This window comes from Notechis scutatus, chromosome 1 (genome assembly GCF_049901735.1).
Source record: "Notechis scutatus isolate UNSWTSFEM ecotype Mainland chromosome 1, rNotScu1.2, whole genome shotgun sequence".
Classification (NCBI taxonomy): domain Eukaryota; kingdom Metazoa; phylum Chordata; class Lepidosauria; order Squamata; family Elapidae; genus Notechis; species Notechis scutatus.
The window spans coordinates 285,995,938-286,020,497 of NC_142009.1; the positions used below are offsets into that span (position 1 = coordinate 285,995,938).

Below are 24,560 nucleotides of genomic sequence, written 5' to 3' on the forward strand. Positions count from 1 at the left end.
AATACACTGCTCAAAAAAATAAAGGGAACACAAAAATAAGACATCCTAGATCTGAATGAATGAAATATTCTCATTAAATACTTTGTTCATTACATAGTTGAATGTGCTGACAACAAAATCACACAAAAATTATCAATGGAAATCAAATTTAGCAACCCATGGAGGTCTGGATTTGGAGTTACATTCAAAATTAAAGTGGAAAAAAACACTACAGGCTGATCCAACTTTGATGTAATGTCCTTAAAACAAGTCAAAATGAGGCTCAGTAGTGTGTGTGGCCTCCATGTGCCTATATGACCTCCCTACAATGCCTGGGCATGCTCCTGATGAGGTGGTGGATGGTCTCCTGAGGGATCTCCTCCCACACCTGGACTAAAGCATCCCCCAACTCCTGGACAGTCTGTGGTGCAACGTGATGTTGGTGGATGGAGCAAGACATGATGTCCTAGATGTGCTCAATTGGATTCAGGTCTGGGGAACAGGCGGGCCAGTCCATAGCATCAATGCCTTTGTCTTGCAGGAACTGCTGACATACTCCAGCCACATGAGGTCTAGCATTGTTGTGCATTAGGAGGAACCCAGGGCCAACCGCACCAGCATATGGTCTCACAAGGGGCCTGAGGATCTCATCTTGGTACCTAATGGCAGTCAGGCTACCTCTGGTGAGAGGGCTGTGCGGCCCCCTAAAGAAATGCCACCCCACACCATTACTGACCCACTGCCATGCTGGAGGATGTTGCAGGCAGCAGAACGTTCTCCATGGTGTCTCCAGACCCTATCAAGTCTGTCACATGTGCTCAGTGTGAACCTGCTTTCATCTGTGAAGAGCACAGGGCGTCAGTGGCGAATTTGCCAATCTTGGTGTTCTCTGGCAAATTCCAAATGTCCTGCACGGTGTTGGGCTGTAAGCACAACCCCCACCTGTGGACATCAGGCCCTCATACCACCCTCATGGAGTCTGTTTCTGACCGTTTGAGCAGCCACATGCACATTTGTGGCCCGCTTGAGGTCATTTTGCAAGGCTCTGGCAGTGCTCCTCCTGTCCCTCCTTGCACAAAGGCGGAGGTAGCGGTCCTGATGCTGGGCTGTTGCCCTCTTATGACCTCCTCCACATCTCCTGATGTACTGGCCTGTCTCCTGGTAGTGCCTCCATGCTCTGGACACTATGCTGACATACACAGCAAACCTTCTTGCCACAGCTCGCATTGATGTGCCATCCTGGATGAGCTGCATTACCTGAGCCACTTGTGTGGGTTGTAGACTCCGTCTCATGCTACCACTAGAGTGAAAGCACTGCCAGAATTCAAAAGTGACCAAACTATTAGCCAGAAAGCATAGGAACTGAGATGTGGTCTGTGGTCACCACCTGCAGAACCACTCCTTTATTGGGGATGTCTTGCTAACTGCCTATGCTTTCCACCTGTTGTCTATTCCATTTGCACAACAGCATATGAAATTGATTGTCAATCTGTGTTGCTACCTAAGTGAACAGTTTGATTTCATAGAAGTGTGATTGACTTGGAGTTACATTGTGTTGTTTAAGTGTTCCCTTTAGTTTTTTGAGCAGTGTATATATGTCTTGCAGGGTGGTGTTTTTTTTTCCCCGAATCACCCTTTCTGTGGTTAAAAAAACATTGTGTTAGAGGGACTGCAAGCCTACAGTTAAGATGAACCAGTTCTCTGGGTCCATTTAGCGCGTCGCCAGTTCACGAGGGAAAATTTACGGAAGGGCCGAGACTGAGGGCCTCACCCATCCTTAAGCCTCCATCGTCCTCAAAAAGTGCGGCAAATAAACGCACAGTCCACGAGCAGAGGGGAGGGGGAGGGTGTCCTCACCCTTATTTAATGGGGCAGGAAGGAGAAAACGCGGGTTTTGAATAATGGCAGGCGAGCCCCCCGCGCCAGGAACTGCGCGTTTAAAGAGCGCGAGAGCTGCGATGCACCTGTTGGCTCTGGGGAACTCCTCAGAAACAGCGGCTGCAGCTGCCAAAGGCCTGAGTCCGGCGCACCCTAGTGTGCCTTGGCGCCCTGCCTCCCTTCTGGGACAACCGCCTTCTCAGCCCACCCAGGCGGACCAGAGCCTGCTCAGCTTTGCTCATGCGCCCGGGTGGCATTTAAAAGGCAAAGCGCACGCAGGGACGGGCGAATACCACCCGCGCGGCTCCATCCAGCTGCCACCTGCGATCGCTTCATATCTCTCTCTCTCTCTCTCTCTCTCTTCATCGCCGCGCCTTCGCACCTTCTCTCCCTGACGCTTCATAGAACCATATTTCCACCTCCCGGCTCTGCAGCAGGGTGGACGTCTCCCCAATTCTCTTCTGGGGAGTGTGAGCCCTTGCCGACCGGGAGCCAAAAGAGAGCCCAGCCCTCAGCCCAAAGGTATTGTGTCCCCCTCTTTTCACTCTGGGGAGGACGAGAGAATGCCTCGCCGAGTTTACCCGTACTCTGACGGCGCCCCTTCTCTCTTCTTAGGTGCTTCCATGGCGCCCGTCCTGCTCTTCCTAGGTGAGTATCCCGCGCTCTGTCCCCTCGCGACCCGTTGGGGAGCGGCAAGCAAACGCGCATCTTCCACGGGAGTGAAATAGCTGAGGGAGGGAGGCTCGACGGCAAGCTCTCTCTTGCCTTCCGAGCAATGGCGAAGCCTGCCTTTTTGTCTCCGAGGGCTTCGTGTAAGCCCCTTCCTTCCCCGCCTTTGATTGCAGGTGTCGTCTTGGCGGCCGAATTGGCGAAGGGAGTTGAACGTTCAGGTGAGTTCAGAAACATCTTCGTCGGTTGTGGCTTTCCTCCGTCGTTATAAGGAGGTTCTTTTATTTTCCGTCTTCAGAACGTTTTCTTTGACGTTTGTTAATTCTTAAAATTTCCAGGATCTCTTCGGTGTTCAGTTTCTGCAGCTGAAGATGGTTTTCTATTTAATCTTCATCGTTCTAGCGCCAGGATATTGTTTCCTTTTTCTTCAACGTAAAGAAACCGTTTTTAAGTGTTAAATTGCTGTATAGGAGGAAATGTAGAATTATTTCTCCTCCACTCCCCAATGTATTATAAAATATCAAATAAGTGACTCTATTATTGCTTTAACCAAGATACAGCAGTCAAGAAAGTCGTTTTTACACTTTTATAGAAATAAAGTTAAATTAAAATTAGATAGGAACATAGTACAGTTGCGAGTTTTTGAAAACCAGTATCGATGTAGAAGAAAATAGTCACATTCAACTTTTCCTAAGTTCTAAAGCTTAAAATCTAAAGATACACTTTTGAGATACAAAATACTTCAAAGGCAACTGGGGAATTCTGAATCTTACCTGCTTGCAAATGCTTTCATAACTAGTTAAGGTAGAACAGAACTTTATGCTAATTTCTTTTGAAAAATGATTTTTCCAGCTAGAATATTTGTGAAATTAAATTACAAAAGCTGATGGGTTCATTATTATAGAAATTGGGGTGAAGGGGAGTTAAGCTTCAAAATGTGATACAGAAAAACAAAACATATCTTCCACATATGTCAACCTATTATTACCATTATTAGGATTACATTACCTTACTAAATCAGTAGTTCATTTCAATCTTCTTTTTCATAATACAGATAGACAATGGGCATTTGGGGGTCCATGTTTGAATTTTTTTACCTCTGTATTGTTTTTCAAGTCACTCTTTTGCTATTCCTTTTCTTTCTGGTGTAGAGCTGATGAGCTGAGTTTCTTCAGGACTATTCAGGCTGAGAAGGTCTTTGCGAAGGGGTTTGTTTTGGTGCTAAAGATGACTGGGTTTTTAATAATTTAATTAAATTTATCAAAGAATAAAATACAAATTAAAATGAACTTAGTCAGACTTTTCTTTTAGGCTTATTGGACAAGGAACTTGAAAAAAATCTGGTACCTTCCTATGATATATGTTGACAGCAGTAAGACAAAAATTGAAATATATTCTAATTCCCACAATAGATGAATGACTAGAAAAACTGATGGAACTAGCAGAGATGGCCAATTAACTGCTCTAATCAAAGAAAAGTGTATATCTAACTTGGTTTCTACTTGGAAACCACTTCTGGATTTTAGGCTTCAGATGAAAAAAAAATGAAACTTTGGCTTTGGATTTTGCTGGTTAAATAAACTTGTTGTTCTAGAAATAGCTAGTATGTATTAAGTATGTAAAAATTAAAAAGTTGAAACTGTACTGCTATTGTTTTATTCTGTGCTTTAAAAAAGTTGGAAGTCAATTCTTTTCTTTCTTTTTTCCCTTTACCCTTCAAGATGAATGTTGTAGGAGAAATAAACTCTGCTTTTATAAGTGAAGAAAAGTATTCTGAGTTTTTCCATACAATTCTGAGTTGGACAGAAGAATAGAAGCTTTATGTATCATTAATGAAAAAATTGGTTGTTACTATAAAAGAAACCAACTTTATCAATTATAGTGTCTCGTATTTAAAGATAGGTTTTTAAACATCAGAGATAACATGCAGATAATTACAATAGAACCCTCTTTTAAGATTTTATATTCATTCATACTATTGGTTTGTGAATTATTGCAATACACACACACACACACACACACACACACAAAATTGGTCCAGAAAGCTGATTTATTGCTAGAAGCCTGATCAGTGTCTTCATATTCTCCCATAAATTCATTACATATGTTTTATTGTCTATGGAAGTCATATGTCTTCCATAGACAATAAAATAGTGGTGCATTTATGTGGAAGAACAGTCTTTAAAAACACTATATTTTGCAACTTTTTATTCAATATCCAGAAGAGCGAATTGATATTCCCAGTCATTCATAATTATAGTGATTAATAATTATAATTTATTGCAACATAAATAGATCCTTACAGCTTTTAAAAACATATAGTATAATTATGATAAAGACGTGCTAAATTTCCTCTTGGTTACCATAATTTGGATTGTCATATTTCTCCCCTCCATCATTACTGCATTTCAAAACTTTAATATTTTTAACAACTAGGAGGGAAGCATACTCTTCTAACAAATACCAGATTCCTGAAGTGTATGGAACCGGACTGCAGTTTAAATGTATCATTACTAAGTGTAGCCATTACAGTGAAATTCTTTAATTAGAAACAGAAAATCAACAGCTATACTCCAAAATAATAGAGGCATAACCAGTGCACGATACTTTTAATCAACCCCACAGCAAAAGTTTAAAATAATTAAAAATATCTCATGCAACTAATGCTGAAATTTCAACCAGAGACATCAACATAGATATTTGCCAACATACACAAAGGAACAGGTTTTCTTTGAAGCTGCTGTCTTCTTTAGGGAGCCTGCTTCTCTGGTGCAAGATGTACCAGACAAGGAATTTCAGAGAGTACTTGAGAATTAACTGACCCATTTCATTTTTAGAAGGCTGCAAACAGATGACAAATTAAAAAGAATATCTAACAAGAAGCCTGCCACAAAGACTGAAAATTCTTGGGAAAAAGAAGTCAGTATGTTTTCTGAAAACTGAATTAATTGATTAAGTGTTTGAAGTGGGTGTGTGCGCACACACCCTTTCAAATCAGTGAAGATTCTTGTAGTTTTCAAGGAAAGACTTTTAAAGTTGCTTGTCATTGCCTACTTCCTAGGGCTGAGAGAATGACTGGCCCAAGGTCACCCAGGCTGATTTTATGCCTAAGGTGGGACTAAAGCTCACAGGTTTCTAGCCTGGTGCCTTTAACCACTAACCAAACTGGCAGTCTATTTTAATGCAATGAGATAAAATACACAAATTAATCTCAAACTCAACTTTTGTGTTTTGGGACTGGACAACTCCAAATCCTATTATATAATGTGTTTTAGAAACCAATTTTATATTGCTTTTCAAATATTCTATAAATCATGAATTGTAATTTGATCTTCTGATCATTTTTAGGGAGGGAAATTCAACAGTCATTAAAAGATGAAATAAATTATTTTTCTTTTAAAAACACATAGGAATAAATATTCATGCTCAATTTAAAAAGATCATAATTTAAATTTCTTATGACAATGAAACCAAAAGTCCACAAGAATCAGGGGTTTCCAACCTTGGCAACTTTAAGTCTGGCGGACTTCAACTCCCAGAATTCCCCAGCCAGCTGGCTAGGGAATTCTGGGAGTTGAAGTTTTCCAGGATTAATGTTGCCAGGGTTGGGTACCCCTGCACGAGATGAATATTGTACTGTAAAAGACAATAGAATTTTTGAATAAGATTTTTTTCTTCTCTGTTCCAGCGGTTTAGCACCTTGGAAGCATACAGTAAGGATACCAAGATGGAGACTATAGTTATAGTGATTGGGACCATATATGTTTAATATTTTTCCAAAGAAATACCATTACCTATAAACAGTCCAATTTACAGAAGAATCCCATTGGTTCTTGTAGTTTCACCAAAGTATTTAAAATTATTTCTACAGAAGGATAGATCAGATTTTTTTAAATTAAAGCTTCAATGAATCTAATGTCATTGCTTGAGGTGTTAGATACAATGGGTTTTACAATAAACCTTTCATCAAACACTATAGAAAATTTAATGCATATACCATAAACTATAAAATAGATAAAAGGGAAAAGAAGTAAAAGAGACTGGTCAGGAGTAGCATATCACTATAAGGCAGATAACGTTTAGTGAAGAGGCTGTTATCATGCAGTGGATTCATTTGGAGTGATAGTAATGCAAAATATAATTATATGTGGATGTTTTGTATATATTATGCTGATATTTACATGAAACTTGTTTTATGTATTTTTTTTTTTATTCACTCTGTAGCTCCCACTGTTATTACATGTTTTACAAGAGGATATGATCTTAGAAAGGATCCAGCAGATGTTATCTGTCCAGCAAATTGTCATATATGGCAGTTCTACGTCTATGGAAACATTGAGTATGCCTCTGAATCAAGTATCTGTGGAGCTGCTATTCACAGGTAAGGTTTATTATCAGTCATGCAATAGAAATTATGAATGAATAGTAGGAATGATAGGAAATTAAGAATGAACGGAACATGTAACTGTGCATGACCTGAAAGCACAGGAAGAATTAAAATAGATCTTAGAAGAATTAAAATAGGAAAAAAATAAAATAAAATAAAATAAAATTTTAAATTAAATTAAATTAGATCATGGAATACATAAAATGGAAATAATTAAATAAAAATAATTATTTTATATTATTAAAAACTAGGAAGAATTAAAATACATCTTGGACTGGTATCTGGCTAGGAAATAAATGAGAATCCTTTATGTATAGCTGTAGCTTAATTCTTTGAATCAAGAGACTATAAGATCAGACTGAAGGCGGCGTAGTTCTAGGTTTTCTGAGTCTAGAATTTCGAGTCTGGTGGCATAAGATATTCTGCAACGAGTAAAGGAGTGGACAACTCTTCTTGTGAAATATTTCTGGACTTTCTCAACTGTGTTAATATCAGATACGTAATGTGGGTTCCAGAGTGATGAGCTGTATTCGAGTATTGGTCTAGCAAATGTTTTGTATGCTCTAGTTAGTAGTGTAATATTACCAGGGAAAAAGCTACATAAGATTAGGTTAACAACTCTTAATGCCTTTTTTGCTATGTAGTTACAGTGGGCTCTAGCACTTAGATCATTAGAGATGAGTACTCCAAGATCCTTGACAGAGTTTGGATCATCAACAAGGTCTTGACTATTCAGCCTGTATTTTATTTTCTGATTATTATTATTTTTGCCAATATGTAAGACAGAGCATTTATTTGTTGAGATTTGAAGTTGCAATTTGACCATTCTGATACCTGGTCGAGGTCTTTTTGAAGGGTAGCAATATTGTATGTGGTGTTGAATAGCTTTACATCATCAGCAAAGAGAACGCAGTTGCTCTTAATATGATCACAGAGGTCATTTATGTAGAGTATGAAGAGAGTTGGTCCTAGAACACTGCCTTGGGGGATACCACTGTACAGAATTTGATAGGACACTCCCATCATGTCACTTTCTCCATCCTCCCGCATCCATGTCAGTGTAGAAAACATTGCCATAATATGCCCTGCAAAGCCTTGTTTAATTTTCTCCTATGGCAATATCACTACATCCAGGACCTGTTGCTCAAAAGTGTTGCAAGAAGGGATATATCGAGTCCAAATTTACCATCATAAACTCGGTCCATCTTCTTTTTTGAATCTCTCACATCAGAGTGATACAAATATTACATCATATCATGTGCTCATTAGGTGAAAGTCATGTGAAACCTCATATATGAAGGCATGAGGTAATGTAATTTCTGATCTAAAAAGTTAAAAAAAGGAAGGTTGATACATTTTTCAAAAGTTTGAAGAAATTGGTTTGAAGAAAGAAAGTACAAATATAAAACAATAATTGAATCATTGGATTCTGGGCAGCCAACTTTTACATTCATGAACTTTTCAATGAACAAACGTTCCAGCTATTTTTACATTACTTGAATGTGATTCTCCATTGAGAAACTCATTGGATTGATCTCTAGATATAAGAGGAATATGAGAAATTATAGATACATAAGGGCAATAATGTTAGTCTATTAGAAATAGTATGTTTTTGTAGGACAGAATAACATGCTATGTATAGAGAGGCATGGAGATGAGGGAAAAAGTGAGAACCTGAATATTATAAAAACTAAAAGGGGAAAAGCATTTATTTTATTTTATTTTATTTTTTTTTGACACCCAACATGGGGCTCGAACCCATGACCCTGAGATTAAGAGAGGAAAGCATTTCTTGAGTCCTTGGAAATGACATCATATTAGGAAGAGACTCAGGGTGACTGTTCCCTGCCCTCCCGAGCTCCGTTTCATAGAAGCACCATGGGCCAATCCTTCACTGTAGGATGGCCCTGTGGGCTAGATCTAAGCACCCTGCAGGATGGATCTGGCCCATGGGCCTTGAGTTTGATGCCCCTGCTCTAGAGGTTACAAAAAAGTTCTGGAAGAACAACATGCAGACTAAGTACTGCAATGTAGCCATCTCTATTTTACGATTAAGCATGCTTATGAACCTGGGCAATTATTTCACAGTCTGTGACATGTTGATGGAGCAGTTCTTACTTTTAGCATGAACAAATGCAGCATACTACAAAGAGTAGTAGTTGTGTGCACTTTATTTGTACAGTACTTGCATTTGAAAATCTTATTTTGCTGCAGAGGTGTGATCACCAGTTCAGGTGGGACTGTAAGAGTGAAGATGTTACCAGGGCGTGAGAACTATTCTGCAATATATGCCAATGGAATCCAATCCCAACTCTTCTCTAAGTCAAGATCATCATTTTCAGTAGCTAGTAAGTGGATGATTTATTTTCTCAAAAGTTTTAGAAATTAACCCAGCATCTTGAGATGATGGATTTTGTAACTGAACCATTCTTGCTGTTAAAAAAAATAAATCAAAATCTTCCTTTTGGCTGCTTGGGATGAACCTATGTTCAGAAAAGAACAACTTTATTTCAAATATATATAATATAATTGTCATATTTTTTCTTATTGCCCTGTTATCAAACAAAAAAGGTTCAAACATAATTTGCTATTGATTAATATGAATGTCCTTATATGACATTTTTAGACATGGAAATAACATAAAATATACTCTTACAGTGTAAAAAACAGAGACATGTTTGATTGCAGAAACTTCTCAGTTATAACTTGAATTTAGATCATATATTTCAACCGTATATGTATCTTTTATTTTTCTTTAGGACTCAACTTTCCTAAAGTTGTGTGCTTGGCTCCCAATAGCTTAGAGCCAATTCATATTTGATCAAAGCAGAAATTAGAAGCTAAAGTACATTTTTTACTTTCTCTATTATTAGACCCTTCAACTCTATTGGAATGTTAGTTAGAGAATATCCAAGAGAAGGGAGAAGTCCATGCTGGCTCCAACCTTCCTTTCCTTTCCCATGTCAAAAATAAGCTTCTGTGATGGGAAGTCTTTGCGATACAGTACTTTTACAAACTATTGTACAAAATACTATATTCCTTTATAGAGATTTAATTGTAGTACAAAGAATGATGAGATGTGTATTTTGATTATTTTACTATGTTACATTAAATAGAAAGAAAGTACTTATGGGAAGTGGTACTTAGATATGGGAAATACCACAGCATCATAAAGATGTGCAATAAATAAAATTAACTGTAGTTTTTCTACTATGTTGATTCTGATAACAGTATACTATCAGCAAGAGACTCATAGAAGGATGAAGGAAGAGGATGCAGAGAAAGAGGAAAATGCTTCTCTGAGATTTAGCACAGCTTTAGATTTCAGCTTGCTTGTAATTTACTTTCCCAAGAAAAATTGGAATAATTCACAAACTCAACCTCTTTTACATCTTTTGAGAGCAGGGCAATAAATTTGTTTTATTTTTCGATGTGATAATAGATGTTAAAGGTGAAGCCCTTGAAGCAGCTGGGCATCCTATTTCAACAGCACGGCCATTTGCAGGTAAAAAAAATCAATAAAGAATATGTCTTTTTCCACCAAAAGCTTCTCAGGAAATAAGCAATTTTACATGTATTCTTTCATTTTTGTAAAGTATATTTAACAGTATGAAGATGATAGAATACATATAAAATCCGAAAGGTACTTTTGAAAAAGCAACTGGACTTTCTTGATTCAGTTCTTGAAACTGAAGAAGTTTCTTAGATGAGAAACAAAACATTTTCAAAGAAGGGGAAAATCCAGTTGCTTTTTCAAAAGCACCTTTGAGACATCCATGACTTGGATGATTGAGACTCATCATAAACAATACATATACATATTTTCCCATATTCAAGAGAATCTAGGATGTGTGGGGTCTGCTACAGACACCTCACATCCTGGACATAAATTGTTTCAACTTCTACCCTCAAAACAACGCTATATAGGGCACTGCACACCAGAATAAGTAGACCCAAGGACAGTTTTTTCCCAAATGCCATCACTTGCTAAACCAGTAATTCCTACACCACTGTCAAACTATTTATTAAGACTGTATTACTATTCTTCTTCTCATCCTTCCTATTACCTATCTCCTCCCACTTATGACTATAACCTTGTTGCTTGTATCTTTATGATTTATATTGTTTTATTTAGTTTCCTAGTTTGATTTGATTGATTATTTAGTATCCTATGACTATCACTGTGTTGTATCTTATGATTCTTGATGAATGTTTTTTTTTTATGTACACTGAGAGCATATGCACCAAAGACAAATTCCTTGTGTGTCCAATCACACTTGGCCAATAAGGAATTCTATTCTATTCTATAAGGATGCATAGAAGAGGGCAGAATATTTTCATGTTTAGTTGATGACACTTTATTGCCTATATCAAAATATAGAAAGTTAAATTATGTTTGTTTCTTTTTTTGAGGGAAACGATCTAAAAAACCTGTTGTGAAAAAGTCTGGAAACAAAGGTAAGTTATTATCATATACCACATAAAATAAATCTCTAAAATTATTGTATCATTTTGTTAATAAACTATTTTGCATGTTCATAGATTGTCAAGCTGATATTGCTTTCCTGATTGATGGAAGCTACAATATTGGGCAGCGTAGATTTAATTTGCAGAAAAACTTTATTGGGAAGGTGGCAATGACGCTAGGAATCGGAACTGAAGGCCCACATGTGGGAGTAGTACAAGCCAGGTATGAGAAATATGTTCTATTTGGAACATTCTCCTTCTTAAGTGCTATGATTTCTAGCATTATACTTTGCTTAGAATCTTAGAGTTTCAACTGACTATTTGGACTAACTCTATGCCTAATGGAGAAATCCAAATTAAAGGGTTTCTGGTAGAAGCTTTCCTTGACTTTGCTTTGACGTTGCCTATGTTTCCTATATATCCCATTTTTCCTTAACTCAGAACTCTTAAATGCTTAAAAATTCAACTATCCATAACTTCAAATGCCACAAAATAGATATTGCTATTGTTGCAAAGTGAAGAAAACTCTGGGTATTTTATAGTTCAGTAACCATATCTAGCACACAGCTGTTGGAACTACATTCAACAAAACATTGTAGTAGAGTGTTTCTGTTTAGCATTTCAAGCTTGCTGCTCATTCCTTCAGGTTTGTGAAAGCTGCTTTAATCAAATCCTTGTCCCTTGAACTTCATAATGAGGAGTTGGAATGTAGCTACTTCAGTGCCCTGCTGATCCTAAGTTTTAGCCTTGGGTATATGATACTGAAAGAATTTTAGGTTAAAATAACAAAACATAAGTATTCTTATTTGGTATAGTATTTTCAAATGGAATTCAATACCGCAGAGCAGTTCTCTTTAACTTAAAAGTGCTTCTTACAATAGCATTATTTTTTTATTTGGGTATGAATTTGGGATCATTGGTGTGCAAGTGTCTTTGTTGCCATTAACAAGCAGGCTAAAAATATATTTCAGATCAGTGGGAGATTTTTATTCATATTCCTGTTTCTGGTCTGTGACTGTCTAGGGCAGGGGTGGGCAAACTTTTTGGCTCGGGGGCCGCATTGACTTTTAAAATTTGACGGACGGGCGGGTCAGCACAAGATACGATGCATATAAAAACTGCATTTGTTAACAGTTCCCCTTTTCAAAGCGAGGGGAGGAAAGAGTTTTGTTTTTAAGCGGAGAGACGCCTGCCGTACTCGGGGTAGGAAAAATAACAATTTTTTCCCGAGACATCCTCCAAAACTCAAGTTTGGCGTCATAGTTAAATTTGCACAACATAGATAGATAGATAGACAGATTCTTCCCCTACGAATAAGCGACTGTGTGTGTGTGTGTGTGTATGTGTGTATGAATGTACCCCTCAGCTTACAAAAGTTGGCCACTTATAAGATAAAAAATAAATAAATGCCCACCCCCAAAACATAACTCCTCCGGTGCCCACGGATAAACTGTGAACCACCAATTAGTAGCAGGGCTGACCCTTCCTCTTGAACCAATGTCTAATTGGGGGAGCAGACCGCCTTCAGTCTCTTGCGAGAAACTGCTGGCTAACCCTGCAAACCGCTTGCCGAGGTGTGTGTGTGGGGAGGCTTTCGCTGCCTTTCCCCCACCCACCCAGCGCCCATTCCGCCGCCGCTTTGCCATTAAACCACGAGTCCTCCCGGGCGCTTGGGAAGCCCGCTCGGCAGGAAACATCTGCGCGCCTCTCCCAGGACCTGCCCGCTCCGCCAGCCTCCTCCCGGCTTACCTTGAAGGCCACGGGGAGGGTCTTATTGCATCTCAGTGGGAAAGCAGCACCAAGCACAAGAAGTTGGGGCTGTCGGGCCTCACCAGTTCTCCCGGATGATCGGCCAGGGACGTCCACCACCGAACACACCTCGGTCTGGCTGCGAGGTCCCGGGACCGGCGCGCTGAGGGCGCCGCTGTTCTCTCCCATCTTACCGCAGGGAAGGCCATGGAGGGAGGTGTGAGCGCCTGCTGGTGCTCGGGTCTATGGGAATATGCATCACAACAGCGGGCGTTAGGGGAGGAAGGAGGCGGCGGCAGAGCTGCTGCTGCTGGCCGAGAGGCGAGGGAAAGGCGCGCCTAGGGCGCAGCGAGCCAGATGCCCAAGATCACACGGTGGGCCGCTCCGAAGCCGGGCGCAGGAGAAACCGCCCCAGCCCCCTGTGCAGGTCGGGCCCTCGCCACCACTGCCAGTCCCGGCGCTCCGGCCACCAGTTGCTCCTTGGGCGCAGCTCTTCCCGTGGCCCCGTTGTGCTTCTCGTGCTCCTCGATGCCGGCGGTGCTCGGGGCTCAGGCGCCTCGGCGGAGGGGATTCCCTGGGACCGAGAGAACTGAACCGGCTGCTGCAGCTCCAACGCGCCTCCTCCTGCCTCTCGGCTTCGCCGTCCCGTGGCTCTGGGTTCCAGAGTGCAGCCCCAAAGTCTGCCCGCCACGGTGGGGAGCCCGGAGGCGCTCAGCGGGTGGTTGGCCGAACCCCAGAGTGCTCCTTTGGTGCTGCCTCCCACGCCCCTTCCAAATCAAGCGCGGCTCAGGCGAAATGAAGCTGGGCTGTCGGTGGTGGCCGCGAGAGCAACGCTCAGGGCTCCTTCTCCCGCAGTCACGACGGAGGGGCAGGGAGGCGAGCCGGCAGCATCCCGCGCTCCTCTCGGCTCGGCAGATTCTCTCCCGCGAAGGGACTGTGACGAGACCTCAACAGGTTTCAGTTCTCTTCGCTCCGCCGGGCTCCTGCCCCCGTTTCCTGCTCCGCCTGAAAAGCCCGCCAGCCGCCCTACTTGCTCTCCACCACCCGCCCTCCGCCTCAACCACCTCCTCTCAACGCGTCTGAAAGCAGCCAAAAAGTGGCCGCGGTTACATACGGACCAATCTTGGCGGGCCACATAAAAAGACCAACGGGCCGGATGTGGCCAGCGGGCCGTAGTTTGCCCACCCTGGTCTAGGGTGATAATTTTCTTGACAATTGTTTTAAGGGTTAGAGAACATAAGGAATCCTATAATTTATACTCCTTTCCTGTAAAACTTGCAATGGCTGTGATAGTCAAAAGTGTAGGATATTTCCTTGCAACTGTTCCCAAATAATAAAGTCTACTGTCCTCACTATCTATTACCTAAACAATGGGGGTTACTTTAGGAACAAAATAAAAATAAGCAGATTTTAAAATACACATAGAATAAAATGCCCAAAACATCTGGAAGAGTTTAGCTGCTTGTTACCAAGTTGATGAGTTAGCCCATAAAACTTTCAGGCACAAAAGAATTACTGCAATTATATTTGTTGACTGTACTAAGACCACTAATGTCTCATCCAAGGGAATTAATAGAATTTAGGCTTCAAAATAAACAATTTAAAAAAATATATAGAGAGCCAAGGAAAGTTTCATATTTTAAGGCAGTTAATAGTGGAAAAACACAGACAAGTGATTAGGCAGGGCAGGAACTAAATTGAAAATAGCACTTCTTAAATTAGATGTGTTTTTGCTTGACACCTATCCAATGATTATGGTCCATTTGCAATATTATGGTGGCGAAAATCTGAAAAATAGGCTCAACAGGTGTTTGGCAAAAAATTATTGAAATGAACCAAGTACTTTTTAATACATAACTTTGCTCTGGGGTAACTAAAAATATTTTAAAAAGAAAAATACATTCTTGTGTTGACTACATCCATGCATTTTTCTTGGCAATTTTAGGAATGGCAGGGTGTTGAAGTATGTTTATAACAAATTATGATAGGGGAGAGATCAGGCTTTTTTCTTCCACGCTTTTAAACATTAGCTCTTTTCCTTTCTTATCCCCAATTAATTTCCTACAGTAGATTTCTGTTTTTCTATCCTCGAAAGTTTCTGTGTTTAACAATCTTTACTCTTCACCTCTCTGTTCTTATTACTCCCTAATTATAGCTCAGTTAACTCTTTCTTGACACTTGCTACTTTACAACCCAACCCATGACTTTTTATTATTTTTACATCTCCCACTCCCTCTCCCTCCCTTCCCCTCCCTCCCTCCCTCTCTCTCTCTTACTTTGTACTCTCTTACAAAGGTACATTTGTATATCTGTATTACAGAATTTGTTGCTGCAAAGAAAAAAGAAGAAGGGTGTTTGTTCTGTTACTCTCACCTGGAACTATTTTGTGCAGAGAGGAGTGAACACTCCTGACTGACAGGAGAGATGGGACAGAAAGTCAGGGAGATAATCCTGACAGAAATATGCAAAAAAAAAAAAAAAAGTTACTTAGGCAAAAAGGACCTAAACCTATTTTTTTATAAGTTCTGGGAGACAATATAATTTTCAGAAGCAGCTCAGATGTTTGCCTCTCTGATTGACTAAACTATAAGAAGGAAGAGAGGTAAAGCACAATCAGTTTTGCAAGATGCTGTTATTGCTGGCAAAAAGTATAGGTCTTATCTTCCTTTGGAGATGATTCTCTGCTCTGGTCTACCTGGTGGGTATGAAGATGGTTTCCAATAGAAGAGAATAATTGTAACTCAGGGTTGAACTGGGGTCTTTAGTGCTCTCTGAGCTTGATTATTTTCTTGCAAATGTTTCATTATCCAACTAGGCAACATCACAGGGTCCTGGTAATGAAACTGTAAGCTCAGAGAACACTAAGGATCCTGACAATAATTTATTTCCTCCTTTGCTGAAGATGGGTTCTCTATGGGTGTGCCAGTTTTAGTGAATCTGTCAAAGAACTGAAGAGCTACCAATAAATCTGGAGATATAGTTGGAGTCCTGGTGGAAGATGAAGGGACTACAGTATTTATACAGCCTACCACCTTGCTCCCAGAAAGTGGCTTGCAAACAAAACTGATTGCAATCAACTTGTTTAGTAAATCCACATAATGCTTACAATATATTAACTTTGTTAAAGAATTCATTGGCCATTCTAATTAGCCATGACTAGGTGGCATGCAACTCCCCAGACCTGTAATCTTGGATTAAAAATTCTCACAAAAGATCTAAAAATTTTTAAAAAATACATTGTAAGTCAGGAGGTCCTTGTTTAATGACTGCTTGCACTTAGCGATGAGAAAATAACCTCATAACTGGTTCTCTCATTTACAACCTTTGAAAGTTCGTAAGATAAAGGAAAGCTGGAGTAAGATCATAATCACAGTTGCAATTTTCCCTAGTGACTGTTTTGCTTAGTCAGCCAGCCAGCCAGCCAGCCAGTCAGTCAGTCTCCTAGAGCAAACCAAGGCCCATCTTAATCTATCATGTAGTTTCTCAAGATGGCCAGTCAGGTATTTCTTGGCTGATTACAATTAGGCTCCAGATCCTTAGAACAAGGTTTCACAAATGATTCTGCACTTGCAAGTCTATAAATGAACTCAATGGTAATTACCTTTTAATTAATATAAATTGATCCAGAAAACAACCCTGACTGTTCTTTGGAAGGATACTGAAGCACTCATTTAGTGGCTGAAGTGCAAATACTTCAGCCACTAAATGAGAAGAGAGGACTCATTGGAAAAGACCCTGATGTTGGAAAAGATGGAAGGCAAAAGGAGACGGCAGATGACAAGATGGTTATATAGTGTCATCAAGCAATGAACACGAATTTGGGCAATCTCTGGGAAACAACAGAGGATGAGGGGTGGAGGACATGGCCCTGCTATGGTCCATGGTCTCGCAAAGAGCTGGGCACAACTTAATGATTGAACAACAGCAGCAAATGTGGAATCAAGTTGTTTCTATATAAAAAGTGAATGAGAATTGTATTCACATCAAATTGTTGCATGCCACACATCTTTGTTCGTGTGTTCTTTTCCCAGTGATTATCCCAAAACTGAATTTTATCTGAACAACTACACTGCTTCAAAAGATGTTTTATTTGCAATAAAAGAAATAGCTTTCCAAGGAGGCAATTCCAATACAGGTAATTCTTGTCCATGCATGTCAAATATAACAAATATTTTATAATATACTATTAGAATTATTCTATTTCTAACTTTTAACTGGGTGAAACAATGTATCATAGGGCAAACCTTTTGGTACCATAAACGGGCTAACTTGAAGACTGCATTCAAACTTTCACATGTGTGACTCCTGTGGAATTAAAATTTGGCAAATTTCATAGTGTTTTATGACAAAAAAAAATACCATAAAACATTTTATGACACTATACAAAATGTCATAAAACATTTCCCGTGGTAAGCTTCTGATTTTTGATTGTGCCATACAATTTAACATGGGTTACTTTCAAGGCAGATACATCGGTAAACATTTTCCTACATTTATAGAATTTTTCCAATATATTAAAAGCTAGGAAGGGAGAAAGGCAAAGAAAGGAAGGGAGGGAGGGAAGGAGGAAAGAAGGAGAGAAAGAGGAACAGAGAGAAGGAAGGTTTCTAATGTTCACTGCCAGTTTCCCACAAAAAAATTCAATATGGAATCTGACAGAAAGTTGGAAGTGGCTCCATTCCTGCTGATTATTTTTTTTTTGCTTGCCTATGGTCATTCTGTTTCTCTATTTAGGTAAGGAATTGTCTCTGAAACAGTGACCCAATGGGGCACAGATGTATGGATTAGTATGGATTAAACCTAGCATTGCATGTATGGAGATATTCATATAATGAATGGGTCTTTCCCCTTCTCTCTTGGTTCTTGCATACCCAAGTCCAAATCTGTTCCCCAACTCAGCTAAACAGAATTTGAGAGTGAACAGTAGTAATGGGAGGGGGGAATGGATAGTTATTTTTCTCCATTTTTTTTGGTGGAAAACTTTCCTTAGTTGGAGGAATTAATTTATCATGTGTGAATGAAAATTTCATTTCATATGAGTTGTTGTCACATGTGAAACTTGGCACTGGAATGACTGTCAAATCCTATTAATATTCTAAATAATGAAAATAATTTTATGTAATTTGCACCACCATAAAATGTAAATAGGTCTACTTGTTATACAAAAAAATTACAAATAATTCTATCATTTATTTTCATGGTAATTCCTTAAATAAGATCTTTCTTTTTAGATATTAAACAGATATTAAACACATATCCTGAATTTTATTGTACTGAGAATAATTTCATTCTTTTTTCCCCCTCCCTATCAGGAAGAGCTTTGAAACACTCAGCACAAAGATTTTTTTCTATCGAAAAAGGGGTACGCAAAGGCATCCCTAAAATCATTGTAGTTTTCTTAGATGGCTGGCCATCAGATAATTTGGAGGAAGCTGGTATATTGGCTAGAGAATTTGGTGTTAATGTATTCTTTGTATCAATTGCAAAGCCTACATCTGAAGAACTGGGGATGGTTGAAGAACTAAATTTTATTGAAAAGGTAAGAAGAAAAATCTCTTACTATGTTTGCATTAATATACAGTCAGAATAGCCATTTTAGTTCTGATTAAATAGTGTAATATCTTAATGCATAAGTGGACAACATCAGCAACAAGTCACCTTCCTAGCTGTATAGATTGCTGCAGAGGGTAATGTGGTATTTGATGTCACTAGAAAGCATGAAGTCATTTTTTTTTCATTCAATTTTTCCAGGGTTTGGGTTTTTTTTAAAACTGGGATTAAAATTGGAATTGGACTACCTCCACCCCTGGCTTTACAGAAGCTGAAAAAATGGCCTAAATCAATTCCATTGAAATGTAGTTATTTTGGAAATTTAGATTTTTATTTTTAGAAAAACTGAGTAGGAAGGGACCTTGAAGGTCTTCAAATTCAATCCCCTGCTTAGGCAAGAAACCCCATATCATTTCAGATGAATGGTTGTCCAATCACTTCTTGAAAACTTCCAGTGTTGGAGCATTCACAACTTGTGGAAGCAAGTTGTTCCACTGATTAATTGTTCTAACTGTTAGGAAATTCTTCTTACTTCTAGGCTGCTTTTCTCTTTCATTAATTTTACTGATGAATTTCAACATTATGCTCTGGAGATGCTAGACACAGGTTATAACTTACCCAAACTGAACTTCATAAACATACTTAAAATATCTATGAAATTCTAAGCTAAGACTTTTTTATACCTCCCCTGTAGACAGACCCTTAATAAATCAACAAGAATAAACCAACATGATAATGCCAACTACATATTGCCAAATTAAAGCAAAATGAGTAAATGAGAAACGGTGGGGATGGATGGGAGAGCATTAAACAGCACACCAATCCCCAAAAGGCTATGGAACAGCTGGCTCTTAGAAGGCTTCCTAAACACAGGATGAGTACCATGCATCACAAGCAAGCCTTGGTAAAGGTTCCCCACCTACATATGTGCTAGTCATTCCCGACTCTAGGGGGTGGTGCTCCTCTCTGTTTCCAAAGCCGAAGAGCCATCACTGTCTGAAGACGTCTCCATGGTCATGTGGCTGGCATGACTAAATGCCAAAGGCACACGGAATGCTGTTACCTTCCCATCAAAGGTGGTCCCTATTTTTCTACTTGCATTTTTATGTGCTTTCGAACTGCTAGGTTGGCAGATGCTGGGACAAATAATGGGAGCTAACTCCGTTATGTGGCATTAGTGATTCGAACTGCCGAACTGCCAATCTTTCTGTTCGAAAAGCTCAGCTTCTTAGCCACTGAACCACTGGTTTTAGTATTACACAAAAATCCATTTTGCACATGTGCTAAAACTCATGCCTTTTATTTTGTTTTTAAAAACAGGCAGTCTGTCAAAATAATGGATTCTTTTCCTATAACATTCCTACTTGGTTTGGTACCACAAAACATGTGAAACCTCTTGTTCAAAAACTCTGTGCACATGAACAAATGTTATGCAGCAAGACTTGCTATAATTCCGTCAACATAGCATTCCTCATCGATGGCTCTAGCAGTATTGGTGACAACAATTTCAACCTCATGCTTAGATTTATTAGTAATGTTGTCAAATCATTTGACATCACAGATATCGGTGCCAAAATTGCAGTTATTCAGTTCACTTATTCTCAGCGCATAGAATTCAGCTTTACAGACTACAAAACAAAGGAAAAGGTTCTTTCAGGTGTTCAAGCAATCCGCTATATGAGTGGTGGTACTGCTACAGGAGAAGCTATTACCTATGTAACCAAAAACGTGTTTGCACCTGTGAAAGATGGAGCCAACAAAAATTTTCTGGTACTTTTGACTGATGGCCAGTCTTACGATGACATCCGAGGGCCTGCAACTACTGCTCATAAAGCAGGTAATATTTATTGTCTCCGTCAAAGAAATAATGATTCAACATACCATACTTCAGATCTGAGGCATACTTTGCTTGTTTTTTTTAATAATTTACACTTCTCGGACCACCCACTCACCAGTGATTCTGGGCTGTACATCAGAATTAAAACAGAGAAAACAATACTTTAAAATGACAAATAGGTCATATTGGGAAGAGTAAATAATCTGTGTGTGTGTGTGTGTGTGTGTGTTTATATATATATATATATATATATATATATATATATATATATATATATATATATATATATATATATATATATATATATATATATATATATATGGATCTTTGTTATTCGGGTTTTCTCCGCGTAAGATTCAAAGTATCTAGGCAATGTTTGGCGAGGTCCCACTCGCCATCTTCAGGCTGGTGCTTTGGCTTAGTGCTTGCATTGGCACTAGCCGAAAGCACCAGCCTGAAGATGGCGAGTGGGACCTCGCCAAACGCTGCCTAGATACTGAATCTTACTGGGAGAAAACCCAATAACCAAAGATCCACATACAAATACCACGAGAACCTCAGAAAACATATATATATATATATATATATATACACACACACACACACACACATATATATAGCCTTCAGCTTGTTATGTTTTAGTTTTTTCCACGTCATGTTGTAGTTGTTCTTTTTATAATAGTATTAATATATATAATATATATATAATTATATATATTTCATATGCCATCATCAGGCTTCTGTATAGTGTTCATCACATATAGTGTTCATACAGAATATATGATAATATAATTCTGCTGGCGTGCTACAATATAAATATACAATATATAATATATATATATATAATATATATATAATACACACACACACACACACACAGTACCACACACACAAACTTAAGAAAACATATATATATAATGTATATGTATGTGTATGTGTATATGTGTATATGTATATATATGTATATATATATGTGTTAGCGCTTAGCAGGTCATTTGCCATCATCGTCATTGTAGTTGTTCTTTCAAAGTGTTGTACAGAAGCCTGATGATGGCAGATGAGATTCTGCTGAAACGTTGCTACAACTTTAAAAGAACTACAATGACGTGGGAAAAACGAACAGCCGATTAAGCAAAACTTAGAAAACATATATATATAATGTATTATGTGTACCGTGTAAGACTTAAGTAAAATATATATATATATATATATATGTATATATAATTTGTTTTCTGAGGTTCTCGTGGGTATTTGTATGTGGATCTTTGGTTATTTGGGTTTTCTCCCGTGTAAAATTGGAAGTATATAGGCAACGTTTCGATGAAGTCTCATTCATTATCTTCAGGCTTGTGTCTTCGGCTCTGAGAAGCACACAACCCGAATAACCAAAGATCCACACATACATACATACACACACACACCCCTACACATATAGAAAAATTGGTGTTTATCATGTTAATGAAATTCTTCAGGAATCTTGCATGTAGTTCAATTACATGGTAGACATGGGGAAAGTGGTTGTATAAGTAGTTTGATTTCAGATTTTCTCTATAGTACTCCTGCTTTCCCACAGTTCACTTATCCGCAGTAATTCCTGATGATATAAACGCATCTGAAACACTTTATGATAAAGTGCGAGTGTATCCTGTTGCTCCATTGCCAGGTGGGCTAGTAGCCAGTAAAATTAGTAGGTAGAAATAGATAACGTTACCCTTATTCTCACTCCATTCACTGTGAAAGTTATTTCTGGACATGTTTTCTTGTTTGTGTCCAGAAAGACTGGAACAGAAAGTTGGAAGGACACGCCAGTAGAGGAATTGTCTTAAAGTGGGAGGTGCAGAAATCTGTACTTTGAAGTGAATATCTTGCAAGATGCTTATCTCATTCCAGACTGGATTTTCTTAAACTGGACAGTAGTTAAAGATGCAATGTGCAAATTCCAAATTAACTCCTTCCCAAATGTAAAGCAAATAATGCAGAAAAACAAGAGTTTTGTCGTTAAAGAATCCTAAAAGAAAACTTTAGAAAAATTGAAACAAAAATGGCAATAATTAAGATAAAAGTGTTAAGTAGGGTTGATGGGGATGGATCATTTGTATTATAGCAGTTGGAAAAACTCATGATTTGGACTGATGAAAACAATAAAGTGTTTTTTCTCCTATTTTAGCAAAATTCTGCAATCTTCTTGCTAGAATCTACTATTCATTATCCTCTGGAATTCAAATAGCACAATCCCTTAGCAAACAGCCAGAAGTCTAGTACTCTATTCATTAGCTCTTTATCTCAGACAATGCCATGTTCTGTTGGTATAGATATTAAGCATGTCAAATCTTTTTCTACATGAACTTTAAGCAGACTCTCAACAATGTTCCTTTTCTTCTCAATAATTTTTAAAGGTATCAACATATTCTCTGTCGGCATTGCTTGGGCTCCACTAGAGGATTTAAGAGATATGGCATCTGAACCTAAGGAAACACATACTTTCTTCACAAAAGAATTTACTGGACTGGAGCAGATCGTGCCTAATATTGTAAGAGCTATTTGCAGAGATTTTTTGGGCTTCAAACAGTGAAGACAAAAACACTGAAGGGGTTTGACTCTAAGTACATCTGCAAAGCTAAAATCTCTAGAGTGTAAGATGTTCTGTTATTCTAGCACACAAAGTTACTTGGTGGTGAACTGGCTTACAAAGGGCTTATTATTGCACTGTCTTTAGGCAAAACTTCAATTAAAATTTGTGTATTTTTTCTGAATAGAGAACCTGGCCAAAAGTACTATTTGATACTATTTTTAATATTTCTGTTAACTTTTCAAAGGCAGCCAACTTATCTAATATTCATTTTATGTACAAAAAAAAAAAAAACCTGCAGCTGCTCCTGGCACTGTGTTACTCACTAAACCTCTTGCAAATTAAGGTAGAAATATCCAATGTACTCTATTAAATATGAATCTTTTTGCTCTGGAATGATGTCCATTATTAAAAGTAATATTCTGTTGAGTATGCAGTTAATAAACATTGTAATATCTTTGCTAAGAAATGTGTATAGCCAGACAGTATTACATGGTTCCAAAGACTGCTTTTCAGTTATAATTTTTTAGTTTCAAAGATTCCAATGCTATATATAAATTTTGATTTAAAAGACACCTTGATTGTAATTATCTTGGAAATGTCTTTATGAATTACTTGCACATTTTTGAAACTATTTAAACATTATTTTACTTATAAAAACTGTTTTGAGCTTGAAATTAACTTAGTTCAGTTAAATGTAATGGTTTGAATTTAAATCCAAGTATTTTAAACTATATGACATAAGCATTCTGCTGAAACTGATAACCTACAATTACAAAACTGTATAATTAGTATGACTTGCAAAGAAAAAAATTAAAAACAGTTAAATACAAAGGGATAATATTTATCTGGCTAATAGTCTTTAAAAAATTTAATTACCAGTATCTTATACAGTGGTACCTTGGTACTCATTAATTAGTTTTGGGAGGCATGACAAGTATCAAAAATGAGTACCAAACACAATTTCCCCATAAGGAACAATGTAAATGTGTTCCCAAACCAAGGACAATGCACATTTTTAAGGCAATATGTATAAAAAAGGGTTGTATATCATTACTTTTCATGAGAAAAAACCTAAAAGTTAATATTTAGATTAAATAAAACAAAAACTTCTAAACTGATGAGGAAAAAAAGGGCATACACAAAATGACCACAGAAGTTAAGCTAAGATTGCAAGGGCATGTACAAAGGGCAAGAGCTACTGATGTGTGATCCTTTGATGAGCTGGAAAGGGAGGCAATTGATATAGATAACCTTTAGCTCCTGTGTCCAGTACCAAACAAATGATGTGTCAAAATAAAATGCCAGAAGAAACTTTTCTCATCAAAATGCCTCAAGTACCAAATTTGACAAGTTTCAAAGCAGTTATGTTCTGAGATACCACTGTACTTAAAAATTCCTGTTTTTCTTTTGTGTTACCCTAATTGATCTGTTTACTAAAATTTTACTCATAGAGCTTTAAAAAATGGCATGTA

The 24,560-nt window shown here is 38.3% G+C and overlaps 1 protein-coding gene across 2 annotated transcripts; it reads left to right on the forward strand.

Moving 5' to 3' along the window:
- The first annotated feature begins 1,947 nt into the window (after positions 1-1,947).
- Positions 1,948-23,481, forward strand: COCH (cochlin). Of its 2 annotated transcripts, XM_026664527.2 has the most exons (12): positions 1,948-2,379; positions 2,473-2,505; positions 2,703-2,747; positions 6,751-6,907; positions 9,128-9,261; positions 10,356-10,418; positions 11,327-11,371; positions 11,456-11,603; positions 17,161-17,264; positions 18,442-18,668; positions 20,000-20,516; positions 22,913-23,481. In XM_026664527.2, the coding sequence occupies exons 2-12, from the start codon at positions 2,481-2,483 to the stop codon at positions 23,086-23,088; spliced, it is 1,641 nt and encodes a 546-aa protein (XP_026520312.1). In that variant the 5' UTR covers positions 1,948-2,379; positions 2,473-2,480; the 3' UTR covers positions 23,089-23,481. The 2 variants fall into 2 exon arrangements, with proteins under 2 accessions (XP_026520312.1, XP_087807907.1); XM_087951781.1 differs by lacking the exons at positions 1,948-2,379; positions 2,473-2,505 and having other exon boundaries at positions 2,545-2,747.
- Positions 23,482-24,560: the final 1,079 nt, after the last annotated feature.

Excerpts from the sequence above, each read along its gene's own strand:
- COCH (XM_087951781.1), top strand. The coding sequence starts at position 2,633 with ATGGCGAAGCCTGCCTTTTTGTCTCCGAGGGCTTCGTGTAAGCCCCTT. Across the intron at positions 11,604-17,160 it reads GTGGGAGTAGTACAAGCCAG|TGATTATCCCAAAACTGAAT; the intron begins GTATGAGAAATA and ends TTCTTTTCCCAG. Across the intron at positions 17,265-18,441 it reads AGGAGGCAATTCCAATACAG|GAAGAGCTTTGAAACACTCA; the intron begins GTAATTCTTGTC and ends CCTCCCTATCAG.